Source organism: Rana temporaria, chromosome 9 (genome assembly GCF_905171775.1).
Source record: "Rana temporaria chromosome 9, aRanTem1.1, whole genome shotgun sequence".
In the NCBI taxonomy this organism is placed as follows: Eukaryota; Metazoa; Chordata; class Amphibia; order Anura; family Ranidae; genus Rana; species Rana temporaria.
The window spans coordinates 7,871,190-7,885,298 of NC_053497.1; the positions used below are offsets into that span (position 1 = coordinate 7,871,190).

Genomic DNA, 14,109 nt, shown 5'->3' on the forward strand with positions numbered 1-14,109 from the left:
ACAGCACATATGTGTGCTGTGTAAAGTTAGGGCACCAAAAACGACGACTAACTTTGCGACGGGAAACTAGACTAGCAGCGACGTAGCGAACGCGAAAAACCGCCGTGGATCGCCGTAACTCCTAATTTGCATACCCGACGCTGGTTTACGACGCAAACTCCCCCCCAGCGGCGGCCGCGGTACTGCATCCTAAGATCCGACAGTGTAAAACAATTACACCTGTCGGATCTTAGGGCTATCTATGCGTAACTGATTCTATGAATCAGCCGCATAGATACTCTGAGAGATACGACGGCGTATCTCCGCTGTGAATCTGGCCCAGTGTAACCAAAGACTTGAGTGGCCCACTAAATCATTATTTTTGAAGAAAAAGAAAGAATTCGCACTCCTATGGATACATCCGAAGTCGGCACATCGTTCAGGTTGTAGCTCGGCCTGCTGGTATTTCTCAGGAGGCTTTTTTTCCTTTCATGGAGAACTCACCACTTGCCCTCTACACTATAGCCGATGTACGTCCCTCCCTGGGTGTCCTCCCGAGAACCCTGGGGGCGGGAATAGGGACACAAGGGATCACAGATCAGGGGGAAAGGGCCAATCACAGTGGCCTTTTACCATGTGATCAGCTGTGTCCAATCACAGCTGGTCAGGCAGCGCGAGAGAAAAGGAGAGACGATTTGACAGGCCACAGTGAGTACAGCATTTACACTATTAATCAGGGCACCGATTACCATAACAGGTCTGAATGTCTTCTCCAAGGTAATGGAGAAAGTGGTGGTACAACAGCTGCAACAGCATTTAGACACCCATAATTTGCTCGATCCTTATCAATCGGGTTTCCGTCCAGGGTACGGGACGGAAACAGCATTGCTCAAAATATGGGATGATGCTCTTGAGGCCGCAGACGAAGGAGAACCTTGTCTTCTAGTACTGTTGGACCTAAGCGCAGCTTTTGACACGGTAGACCACAAACTATTACTGACTCGGCTAGCTGAAGTAGCCAAAGTTGCGGAATGTGACTTACCCTGGTTCTCCTCCTTTTTGGAAAACCGATCACAAGTGGTGAAACTGGGACCGTTCACCTCCGAAAAACGCACGGTGTCATGCGGAGTCCCTCAAGGATCCCTGCTGTCGCAGGTGCTGTTTAATATCTATCTCCGCCCTCTTTTTGAAATCATCAGCAGCCAGAAGCTGCTCTACCACTCCTACGCGGATGACACACAATTGTATTTTCGTATCTGCAACAACAAGGATCATTCTCTTGGACTAGAGAAATGTCTCTCTTTGATAGAGAACTGGATGACAAAGGCCCCGTACACACGAGAGGATCGATCCGCTGAAATTTTTCCGCGGACCGGTTTCAGCGGATAGATCCGCTGGTGTGTGCGATCCAGCGGATATTTATCCGCGGATATTTTTCCGGGCGATGGATTTCCAGCGGATCAAAATTTCTTAACATGCTAAGAAATCGATCCGCTGGAATCCAGTCCAGCGGATTGATCCGATGGTCTGTACAGACTCACCGGATCAATCCGTCCGAATCCATCCCTCGCATGCGTCGTAATGATTCGACGCATGCGTGGAAGTCCTTATATTACAGCGTCGCGCACGTCGCCGCGTCATTATCGCGGCGACGGCGCGACACGTCACCGCGGAGGGAATTCCGCAGGGATTTTGATCTCATGGTTAGTACAACCATGAGATCAAAATCCGCCAGAGGATTTATCCGCGGAAACGGACCTCCGGACCGTTTCCGCGGATCGATCCTCTTGTGTGTACTAGGCAAAAGAGTTATCTTAAACTCAACAGTTCGAAAACAGAGCTTCTCCTGTTTCACGCCAATCGGAAGAATCAACTGGCAACAACTTGGACACCCCCGCCCATTCTAGGAAAAATCATCACCCCTAGCACCAAAGTCAAAAGTCTCGGAGTCATCTTCGACACCCACATGACAATGGACGCACAAATAGGGTCAGTAGTCAGCGGATCTCACCATCTGCTGCGCCTACTACGCAGACTTATTCCATTTATCCCCAAAGAAGACGTAGCAGTCATGGTGGGAACAATTGTAAATTCCAGGCTGGATTATGCAAATGCCCTTTACCTCGGACTCCCAAAATACCAAATCACGCGCCTGCCGGTCGTTCAGAATACGGCCGCGTGACTTGTGACTGGGAAAAAACCTTGGGAATCAATTTCCCCATCACGGAGATCCCTTCACTGGCTGCCAGTGAAAGACAGAATCACTTTCAAAGCTCTCTGTCTGACGCATAGATGTATTTGGGGAAATGCCCCCCAATACCTATGCGACAAAATAAAAGCCTACAACCCCAATCGCGCTCTGCAATCCACCAACCAAAATTTACTCCACATCCCCAAAACCAGGTACAAGTCCAAAGGAGAAAGAAGATTTGCTGTCCAAGGCCCGCGACTTTGGAACACTTTACCAACCTCCATTCGGTTGGAGGAGAACCACTTGGCCTTTAGGAGAAAGATCAAAACCCAGCTCTTCTGAGCTCAAGGGAAAAATGGTCAAACAAGCGCTCAGAGGCGATTCAGTTCGCATGTGTAGCGCTATATAAGTTTTTCACTCACTCACTCACTCAGTGCAGCCCTATCATGGCAGATTATCAGTGCCCATCAGTGCAGCCTCCTCATTAGTGCCCATCAGTGCAGGTTATCAGTCCCCATCAGTGCAAATCAGTGCCGTCTCATCAGTGCTCATTGGTGCAGCCACATCAGTGCAGCCTCCTCATTGGTGCCCTTCAGCGCAGGTTATCAGTCCCCATCAGTGCAGCCTCATTAGTACCAACAATTGCAGCCTCATCAGTGCAACCTCCTCATTAGTGCCCATCAGTGCAGGTTATCAGTGACCTTCAGTGCAGGTTATCGGTCCCCATCAGTACAGCCTCATCAGAGCACATCAGTGCTGTCTCATCAATGCAGCCTCATCAGTGCCCATCAGTGCAGCCTCCTCAGTGCCCATCAGTGCAGCTTATCAGTCCCCATTAGTGCAGCCTCAGCAGTGCCACCTCATCAGTACCCATAAGTGTAGCCTCATCAGTGCCCAGGGATGGACTGGCCATTGGGACTACAGGGAGTTTCCCGGTGGGCCGATGGATCAGTGGGCCGGCTTCAGTGACAGCAGACGGCCGCCCCCCTCCGCTCCTCTGTCTCTCCCTGCCCACAGTGCTCACCTCCTCTCCCTCCCCGCAGAGCTCACCTGGGGGGGAACAAAGAAGCAGGGGGAGGACCAGAGGAGCATGGGGGATGACAGAGGAGCATGGGGGGAGGGGACAGACAGCTGACTCAACAGCTATGGCCTGGGAGTTTCTCACTTCTGCCTAATCTTGTCCCATAAGGGGGGGGGGACACCGAACTGATTCTTTCCCCCGGGTGAAATAATGTCTAGCTTCCCCACTGGTACTGCCTATAAGAGTACCAATACCAGACATTCTACTCTAATGAAGTAGAACGGCTAGTGGCTAGTGAAGGGGGAGAGGGGGCTTGGGTGGCCGGGGGGTGCGGGAGTTGTCCGGCCGACGTGTGAGAGACCTGCCAAAGTGGGCCAGTCTGGATGAAGTCCAGGGCCAAATTTTTGTCCCAGTCCAGCCCTGTCAGTGCCTCATCGGTGCCCATAAGTGCAGCCTCATCAGTGCAGGTTATCAGTCCCCATCAGTGAAGCCTCATCAGTGTCCATAAGTGCAGCCTCAGTGTCCATCAGTGCAGCCTCATCAGTGCAGCCTCCTCATTAGTGCCCATCAGTGCAGCCTCCTCATTAGTGCCCATCAGTGCAGCCTCATCAGTGCAGCCTCCTCATTTAGTGCCCATCAGTGCAGGTTCTCAGTGCCCACCAGGGCAGCCTCATCGACGCACGTCAGTGAAGAAGAAAAATTACGTGTCTGCTAAATTTTATAACAGAAACTAAGAAAAACTTTATTTATTTTTGTTTTGTTTAGCAAAAAATGAAAAATCCCAGTGGTGATTAAATACCACTAAAACAAAGCTCTATCTGTCTCAAAAAAGATATAAAATGTCATATGGATACAGCGTAGAATGATCGCAATCGCCATTCAAAGTGTGACAGCGCTGAAAGCTGAAAATTAGCCTGGGCAGGAAGGGGGGGGAAACGTTTCTGGTATTGAGGTTGTTAAAATGTTTTTAGGTATTTATTTTTTTATTGAAGTATTGTATGATGTTTTTACAACTTCTTTTTTTTTTTTTTCAATTCATAAATATATATAATAACTAGCTGAATACCCGGCGTTGCCCGGTCTTCCTATCTGAACCTTTTGGGGAGGAAAATCATAGTAATATAAATATACCCATCTTTTATATAAGGGTGTAGGTAAGGGTTAATGTAACTGTCATATATTTTTATTTGGCATATAAGTAATATGTGTAGCAGGTATTATTGAAATATCTCCAGGCGTACAGAAGTTATGTGGAACATACATTTCCCATTGATTTGCATGGGAACAAAAACCCCGACCCTCACAAATGGGGGTAGTTAAGGGATAAATGAACTATCCTATAGTGTAAGTGGACATATAAGTAACATGTGACCAAGTGTTATGGAAATATCTACAGCCGTTTGGAAGTTATGAAGTAACATGTATTTCCCATAGAGTTGAATGGGACTTTAAAGGAAAACCCCGACCATGGCAAATGGGGGTGGGTAAGGGTTAAACCACCTATCCTATGTTTGTTGCTGACATATAAGTAACCTGTGTGCCAAGTTTCATGTAAATATCTTTAGCCGTTTGGACGTGATGCTGGAACATACATACATACATACTGTACATATACACACATACATACATACATACACAGACACACACACACGTTGAGTTTTATATATATATAGATAGATTTTATTTCACAAATGACCATTGATGTGGTGGTCGGGCCAGCGCATGAAAAGAGTTAAGCAAAGGAGTGACTGCGCTGTTCTGAGTTCAGGAGCAGAGCAGCATTGTTGTCAAAGCATGCGGCATTCACTGGCAGGATCAACAGCTATGGAACTTTGCAGGGGGACTAAGAAAATGTAAAAAAAAGATATATAAAAAATGAAGTGCAGATGCACCTATAATTAAATACCGCAAAAAAATTATATATAGATATATATATCTGTATATATATTTTTTAATTATTACTATTATTATCGTCATTTATTTTGCTGCCTTAGTTAATATATTCTTGATCATTTTAAATTTCAAATTTATTCTGTACTTTAATATACTATGTAATTTAAATATATACAGTATAAATATTGTAATAATATATATATTTTTTTCATATATATATATATATATACATATACATATATATATATTTGCAATTGAAAATGATCAAGAATATATTAACTAAGGCAGCAAAATAAATAATAATAGTAATAATAAAAAAAATATATATATATATATATAATTATTTTTTGCGGTATTTAATTTAATTTATACTGTATATATTTAAATTAAATACCGCAAAAAATAATATATATATATTTTTTTATTATTACTATTAATATTTATTTTGCTGCCTTAGGTAATATATTCTTGATCATTTTAAATTGAAAATGTATACTGTACTATAATATACAATTTATTTTAAATAAATAAATAAATATATATATATATATATATATATATATATATATATATATATATATATATATATATATATATATATATATATATATATATATATATATATATATATATATTTAAAGTAAATGGTATACTATTTATTTATTTTGCTGCTGTATTTAATCTATTCTTGATAATTTTAAATTGCAAATTTATACTGTACTATTATATACTATTTAATTTAAATATATACAGTATATATATTGTAATAATGGAAATGCAATTTAAAATGATCAAGAATATATTTAAAAAATTCTGCCCCCCCCCCCCCCCATAATTATATATTTATAGGGAGGGAACGTTCTGCTTTAATTTTTCAATACAATCTCAAACATTTTAAGTTGCAGATTCATACTATACTGTAGTATACTGTACCATTTATTTTATAACGGACTCTCCATGAAGGGCACGGCTGAACTTTAGAGAATCCTGGACTTTTTAGAAATGGATTTCAGTCATCACCTTTTTTTTTTTCCAGGCTTTTCTGGGTTTCATCACCTTTAAAGCATAGCCAGTGTTATCTGGGCAGCGGGGTTTCTAAATAATTGCTCTCCCGAGTATAAAGAGAAATACATTAGCATCTTTCTTTTTTTATGGCTTTTTATGGCTCTCCGTAGAACATTTTATTTTGATGGTTTCAGAGGTCTTGTACAGTGTGATGCTAGATTGAGTGGAAAAGGGGGGCATTGACATTTTTTGTGCCTACATCCATCCGATTATGGAGATTTAAAGTGGTGGTCTCTAACAGTGTGTATGTTGTTGCTGGATTGTTAAACATCTACAGTGGGGAAAATAATTATTTGGTCCCCTGCAGATTTTGTAAGTTTGTCCACTTCCATAGAAATGAAGGGCCAGATCCACATACATGTAGATCGGCGCAGCGTATCAGAGATACACTACGCCGCCGTACCTTACCTGGCGCATTTTCGAATCCTCATCGATTTCGCGCTGTAAGTTACGGTGGCGTAGTGTATTTCTCGGCGCGTATTTCAAATTGGGCGGGTAGGGGGCGTGATTCATTTAAATGAAGCGCGTCCCCGCGCCGATTGAACTGCGCATGCTCCGTTTTGGAATTTCCCGCCGTGCTTTGCGCGAAATGACGTCGCACCGACGTCATGTTTTGAACTTAGACGTGAGTTACGTCCTTTCCTATTCACGGACGACTTACGCAAAAAAAAAAAAAATATGTAAATTCGACGCGGGAACGACGGCCATACTTTAACATGGCAAGTCTATCTATACGCCTCATAATAGCAGCTTTAACTATACGCCGGGAAAAGCCGACTAGCGACGACGTAAGAGAATGCGTCGGCCACGCGTACCTTCGTGGATCGCCGTAAAACAGCTAATTAGCATACCCGACGCGGAAAACGACGCGAACTCCACCCAGCGGGCGCCGAAGTATTGCACCTACGATCCGAAGGCGTACGAAGCCGTACGCCTGTCGGATCGAAGCCAGAAGCCGTCGTATCTTTGTTTGAGGATTCAAACTAAAGATACGACGCGACAAATTTGAAAGTACGCCGGAGTATCAGTAGATACGCCGGCTTACTTGCACTGTGAATCTGGCCCGAAAGGTCTATAATTTTTATCATAGGTGTATTTTTAAATGACAGAGACATAATATCAACCAAAAATCGAGAAAAAAAAAACACCTAAAAGTTGCAGTTCAGTAAATAAAATAAGTATTTGATCCCCAACCAAAATATGACTTGGTAGTTGGTGGAGAAACCCTTGTTGGCAAGCACAGAGGTCAGACATTTCTTGTAGTCGGTGATCGGGTTTGCACACATCTCAGGAGGGATTTTGGTCCTCTCTTCTTTACAGATCTTCTCTAAATCCTTAAGGTTTATTGGCTGTGGCTTGGCAACTCAAAGTTTCAGTTCCCTCCTTAAATTTTCTATAGGATTAAGGTCTGAAGACTGCATAGGTCACTCCATGACCTTAATGTGCTTCTCCTCGAGTCACTCCTTTGTTGCCTTGGTGGTATGTTTTGGGTCATTGTCATGCTGAAAGACCCATCTATGACCCATCTACAGTGTTCTGGCTGAGGGAAGAAAGGTTCTCATCCAAGATTTTACAATACATGGCCCCATCCATTGGCCCCTTAATGCGGAAAAGTCGGCCTGGACCTTTATCAGAGAAACAGCCCCAAAGCAAAATCCTTCCACCTCCATGCTTGACTGTAGGGATGGTAATCTTAGGCCTCGTACACACGATAGGTTAAACAGAGGACAACGGTCTGATGGACCGTTTTTATCGGTCAAAACCAATCGTGTGTGGGCCCCATAGGTTATTTAACCATCGGTTAAAAAAAAAGCCAACTTGCTTTAAATTTAACCAATGGATTCTTAACCGATAGGTCAAAACCGATCGCTAGTAGGCACAACATCGGTTAAAAATCCACGCATGCTCAGAATCGAGTCGACACATGCTTGGAAGCATTGAACTTCGTTTTTTTCAGCACGTCGTTGTGTTTTACGTCACCGCGTTCTGACACGATCGTTTTTTTTACCGATGGTGTGTGGGCACGACGGACCATCAGTCAGCTTCATCGGTTAACCGATGACAACGGTCCATCAGACCATTCTCATCGGATGGACTGATGGTGTGTACACGGCTTTAGGGTCATAGTCGGCAAAATGTACTAGAGCCAAAGGGCACAAGAAGGTATTTACCTTTCAAGAATTAGAGGACCACAGGAGATACAACAGTGTGATATTGTCCATTAGCAGAGCAGATTTAATGAGCACAGTGAGGTCAAAATGTACTAGAGACAAAGGGCACATGGAAGGTGTTTTCCTACAAGCAGGGCTTTTTTTCAGGGGGAACTTGGGGGAACTCAGTTCCACCACCTTTGGCTCAGACCCTTTGGTGCCTGCTCACTACAATCACTTGTAAACACAGAAGTCTGGTTTCTGTGTGTACAAGTCACAGCTCTGCACTCTGTATGTAACCCCCCCCCCCCTGAACTCTGTATTCTGTATTTTATGCAATCCTGGTATTTAATGCCCCTTTAAGACCCTTCTACTGTTTGTGAAATCTGAACGGAGTCGTGGTTGAGTTCCTGCACCTATTTTCTGAGAAAAAAAGCTCTGCCTACAAGGATTAGAAAACCACAGGAGATACAGCAGTGTACAACTGTCCAGTGGCAGGGTAATTTAAATGAGCAAGATGAGGCCAAAATGTACAAGAGACAAATGGCACAGGAAGGTGTTTTCCTACAAGGATTAGAAGATCATAGGACATAAGGCAGTGTAAAATTGTGCAGCAGCAGGGCAGTTTTAATGAGCAAGATAAGGGCCAAAACATACTAGAGATAAAGTGCATGGGAAGATGTTTTCCTACAAGGATTAAAAAGCTACAAGAGATCCAACAGTGTAAAATTGTCCATTGGCAGAACAGATTTAATGAGCACTGTGAGGCCAAAATGTACTAGAGACAAAGGGCACAAGGAAGGTGTTTTCCTACAAGGATTAGAAAACCACAAGGGATACAGCAGTGTACAACTGTCCAGTGACAGGGCAAATTAAATGAGCAAGATGAGGTTAAAATGTATTAGAGACAAAGGGTACTGCAAGGATTAGAAGACTATAGGACATAGAACAGTGTAAAATTGTGCAGTGGCAGGCCAGTTTAAATGAGCAAGATAAGGGCCAAAATGCACTGGAATTAAAGGGCATGGGAAGGTGTTTTCCTACAAGGATTAAAAAGCCACAAGAGATCCAACAGTGCAGTGACAGGTCAGTTTTAATAAACTGAGCAAGATGAGGCCAAAATGTCTCGGAGACAAAGGGCATGGGAAGGTGTTTTTCTCAAAAGATTAGAAAACCACAGGAGATACAGCGGTGTACAACTGTCCAGTGGCCTGGAAATTTAAATGGGCAAGATGAGGTCAAAATGTACTAGAGACAAAGGGCATGGGGAAGTGTTTTCTTACAAGGATTAGAAGACAACAGGAGATACAGCCGTGTACAACTGTTCAGTGGCAGGGCAATTTTAATGAGCAAGATGAGGCCAAAATGTACAAAGGGCAGAGGAAGGTGTTTTCCTATAAGGCCCCGTACACACGATAGGTTAACCAGAGGACAATGGTCTGAAGGACCGTTGTCATAGGTTAACCGATGAAGCTGACTGATGGTCCATCACGCCTACACACCATAGGTTAAATAACCGATCGTGTCAGAACGCGGTGATGTAAAACACAACGACTTGTTGAAAAAAACGAAGTTCAATGCTTCCAAGCATGCGTCGACTTGATTCTGAGCATGCGCGGATTTTTAACCGATGGTCATGCCTACTAACGATCGGTTTTGACCTATCGGTTAGGAATCCATCGGTTAATTTTAAAGCAAGTTGGCTTTTTTTTAACCTAAGGTTAAATAACCTATGGGGCCCACACACGATTGGTTTTGACCGATGAAAACGGTCCTTCAGACCATTGTCCTCTGGTTAACCTATCGTGTGTACGAGGCCTTAGAAGACCACAGGAGATACAGCAGTGTAAAATTTAGCTAGCCACCATGCAGTATTTCCTTGACATACCTGAATCAGGAAAATATTACATGATGGCCACTAGATGGATATGACAATCATAGGGAATAACCACATTACCCTTACGGTGGGGAAAATGCTTGTGACCTTTGTTTTATTATAAATAGACTTTTATCCACTTCCAGACCGCCGCATGTATATGTACGTCGGCAGAATGGCACGTACAGGCACATTGGCTAGACGTGGGTCGGTGGTCCGATCGGGACCCCCCCCCGCTACATGCGGCGGTCGGATTCCCGCGGAAGAGCGATCCGGGACGACGGCGCGGCTATTCGTTTATAGCTGCCCCATCGCGATCGCTCCCGGAGCTGAAGAACGGGGAGAGCCGTATGTAAACACGGCTTCCCCGTGCTTCACTGTGGCGGCTGCATCGATCGAGTGATCCCTTTTATAGGGAGACTCAATCGATGACGTCAGTCCTACAGCCACACCCCCCTACAGTTGTAAACACACACTAGGTGAACCCTAACTCCTACAGCGCCCCCTGTGGTTAACTCCCAAACTGCAACTGTAATTTTCACAATAAACAATGCAATTTAAATGCATTTTTTGCTGTGAAAATGACAATGGTCCCAAAAGTGTCCGCCATAATGTCGCAGTCACGAAAAAAATCGATGATCGCCGCCATTAGTAGTAAAAAAATAAAAAATAATAAAACTATCCCCTATTTTGTAAACGCTATAAATTTTGCGCAAACCAATCGATAAACGCTTATTGCGATTTTTTTACCAAAAATAGGTAGAAGAATACGTATCGGCCTAAACTGAGGAAATTTTTTTTTATATATGTTTTTGGGGGATATTTATTATAGCAAAAAGTAAAAAATATTGCATTTTTTTCAAAATTGTCGCTCTATTTTTGTTTATAGCGCAAAAAATAAAAACCGCAGAGGTGATCAAATACCACCAAAAGAAATCTCTATTTGTGGGGAAAAAAGGACACCAATTTTGTTTGGGAGCCACGTCGCACGACCGCGCAATTGTCTGTTAAAGCGATGCAGTGCCGAATTGTAAAAACCCCTTGGGTCATTTAGCAGCATATTGGTCCGGTCCTTAAGTGGTTAAACAACAGCTCCTTTACAGAAGATTCTGAGAAACTGCTATTTATGTTCGAAGAAAACATTCCAAGTTTTTAAGTCAGATTTTAAATTTGATATCTTTCATTACAGAAATTGCAGACAGAATTTACACTTTATACAACGGTTACACCAGCGGGAAGGAGCAGCAGATCGCCTACAACACATTGATGGAGGTATCTGCGTCAATGCTTCTTCGAGTCCAGCATCATTATAACACGCTGTATGAGAAGTTCGGGGACTTTGTATGGAGAAGTGAAGATGAGCTGGGACCCCGGTAAGAATGAATGATGCCGTGAACCAACTGCATAAGAAAAATTTAAAATGGGTTCTATTTTTTTTTGGTGGGGCCAGGGGAGGGCTGGCAGGGGGGGCAGGGTGGAAATCTCCCCCCGGGCTGGTGACACTATGCACAGCCACTGGCCGCCACTACCAAATGCTGTTTTTGCAGAGCAGGAATATGCCTGCTGGAGCTCTGTTAACACAGTTCACGGCCGCTGCTCACCTCCCACTGGTGGACTCTGATGTAAGGGGGGCCTCTGTGTGGACTCTGATGTAAGGGGGGCCACTGTGTGGACTCTGATGTAAGGGGGGCCACTGTGCATGCTCTGATGTAAGGGGGGCCTCTGTGCGGACTCTGATGTAAGGGGGGCCACTGTGCAGGCTCTGATGTAAGGGGGGCCTCTGTGCGGACTCTGATGTAAGGGGGGCCTCTGTGCGGACTCTGATGTAAGGGGGGGCCACTGTGTGGACTCTGATGTAAGGGGGCCTCTGTGCGGACTCTGATGTAAGGGGGGCCTCTGTGTGGACTCTGATGTAAGGGGGGCCTATGTGCGGACTCTGATGTAAAGGGGGCCACTGTGTGGACTCTGATGTAAGGGGGGCCACTGTGCGGGCTCTGATGTAAGGGGGGCCACTGTGCGGGCTCTGATGTAAGGGGGGCCACTGTGCGGGCTCTGATGTAAGGGGGGCCACTGTGTGGACTCTGATGTAAGGGGGGGCCACTGTGTGGACTCTGATGAAAGGGGGGCCACTGTGCGGGCTCTGATGTAAGGGGGGGCCACTGTGTGGACTCTGATGTAAGGGGGGCCACTGTGTGGACTCTGATGTAAGGGGGGCCACTGTGCGGGCTCTGATGTAAGGGGGGCCTCTGTGCGGACTCTTGTGATCATAAAAATCTTAGACTGTTTTCCTCGATCCATCACTTTTCCACGCTCTATGGGCCACGTGACTGGACTTGCCCCCCAGGCCTAAGGCTGCCAGCCCTCCCCTGGATGGGGCCCACACACGATCGGTTTGTTCGATGAAAATGGTCCATCGGTCCGTTTTCATCAGACGAACCGATCGTGTGTACAGGGCATTACTGCCATTTCTCATGTTATTTGTTACCTAAATCACCTTGTTTCTCTTCTATTGTAGTAAAGCCCACCTGGTTCTTCGAAGACTTGAAAAAGTCAGCAGCCACTGCTCCGGACTTCTACGAAGCACACACATCCAACGCCGGATAGACAACATTCCTTACCTGATCTGCCACAGCGAAGACCTGCGAACCTCAGGCTTTGTTTTGTACAGCATTTTAAAAGACAGTAAATTTACATGCGAAGAGAAAATGGTGTCCATGCCTCGGAACACTTATGGTGACTCTAAAGGCCGATAATCGCGGCCGAGGAAGCCAACCTTGCTCTGGAAGGACTGGCAAGAGCATCAATGGTCATGCCAGGGTAATGTCATTAAAGCAGCCAAGAAATGGTGAACGTCGTAGTGACTTTTATTCCTCGAGGACGGATAAGGTGCTATGGAGACACATAACTCATTTTTAAAAATCCTTAAAAAAGACCAAGAAACCTTTTTTTTAAATAAATATTTTGTTAATTCCCATGAAGAGTACCAGCAAAGCCACTACTACACCATGTACTCCTTGGACGGAGGTGTGACAAATCTTCTATTTTTTTCGTTGCCTTTTAATTTTCCAATTAGTGTGGAAATGATGCAGGGAATTTTCTATTTTTTGTTTTCTTGCTTTTTGTAGTTCACTTAAACCTGCTCAGTCCTGTGCATATAGTACTACAACCGGTGTGCATTAAACATCTTCCTACAATACAATTTTGGTGTCAACTGCCTATTACAAGGGAGGGAACCGATTATGGAATGTTATGTATCAATGTAAAGCTAATGAAGATGGGCCTTTCCAAAAAAATGTCATTGGGTTGGTTGGTTGCCTTGGCCTAACAGCTAATAAAGATGGGGTCTTTACAAAAATGTTGCATTGGGTTGGTTGGTTGCCTTGGCCTCCCAGGTAAAAAAAAACGGGGTCTTTACAAAAATGTTGCATTGGGTTGGTTGCCTTGGTCTTATTACAAGGGAGGGAACAGTTATGGAATGTTATGTATCAATGTAAAGCTAATGAAGATGGGTCTTTTACAAAAAAAATTCATTGGGTTGGTTGGTTACCTCAGCCTAACAGCTAATAAAGATGGGGTCTTTACAAAAATTTTGCATTGGGTTGGTTGGTTGCCTTGGCCTCCCAGGTATAAAAAACTGGCTCTTTACAAAAATGTTGCATTGGGTTGGTTGGTTGCCTTGGTCTTCCAGTAAATGAAGACAGGGGGCTGGATTCAGATACAATGGTCTATCTATCCGCCCAGCGTAATGTATCTCCGATACGTTACGCCTCCGTAATTTAGGGCGCAAGTTCTGTATTCAGAAACAACTTGCGCCCTTAGTTACGGCGGCGTAACGTATGTGTGTCGGCGTAAGCCCGCCTAATTCAAATGTGGATGATGTGGGTGTGTTTTATGTATATTAACTGTGACCCCGCGTATCTGGCATGCGCCATTC

At 44.3% G+C, this 14,109-nt stretch overlaps 1 protein-coding gene across 2 annotated transcripts in view; it reads left to right on the forward strand.

The window, feature by feature from the left end:
• ASTN2 (astrotactin 2) overlaps positions 1-13,374 on the forward strand; it is a 394,891-nt gene extending 381,517 nt beyond the window's left edge. For both annotated transcript variants that reach the window (XM_040322749.1, XM_040322750.1), the window contains 2 exons: positions 11,365-11,548; positions 12,691-13,374. In XM_040322749.1, the coding sequence (XP_040178683.1) occupies positions 11,365-11,548; positions 12,691-12,928 (422 nt within the window). In that variant the 3' untranslated portion in view covers positions 12,929-13,374. The remainder of the gene's footprint in view (positions 1-11,364; positions 11,549-12,690) is intronic.
• The last annotated feature ends 735 nt before the right edge of the window (positions 13,375-14,109 follow it).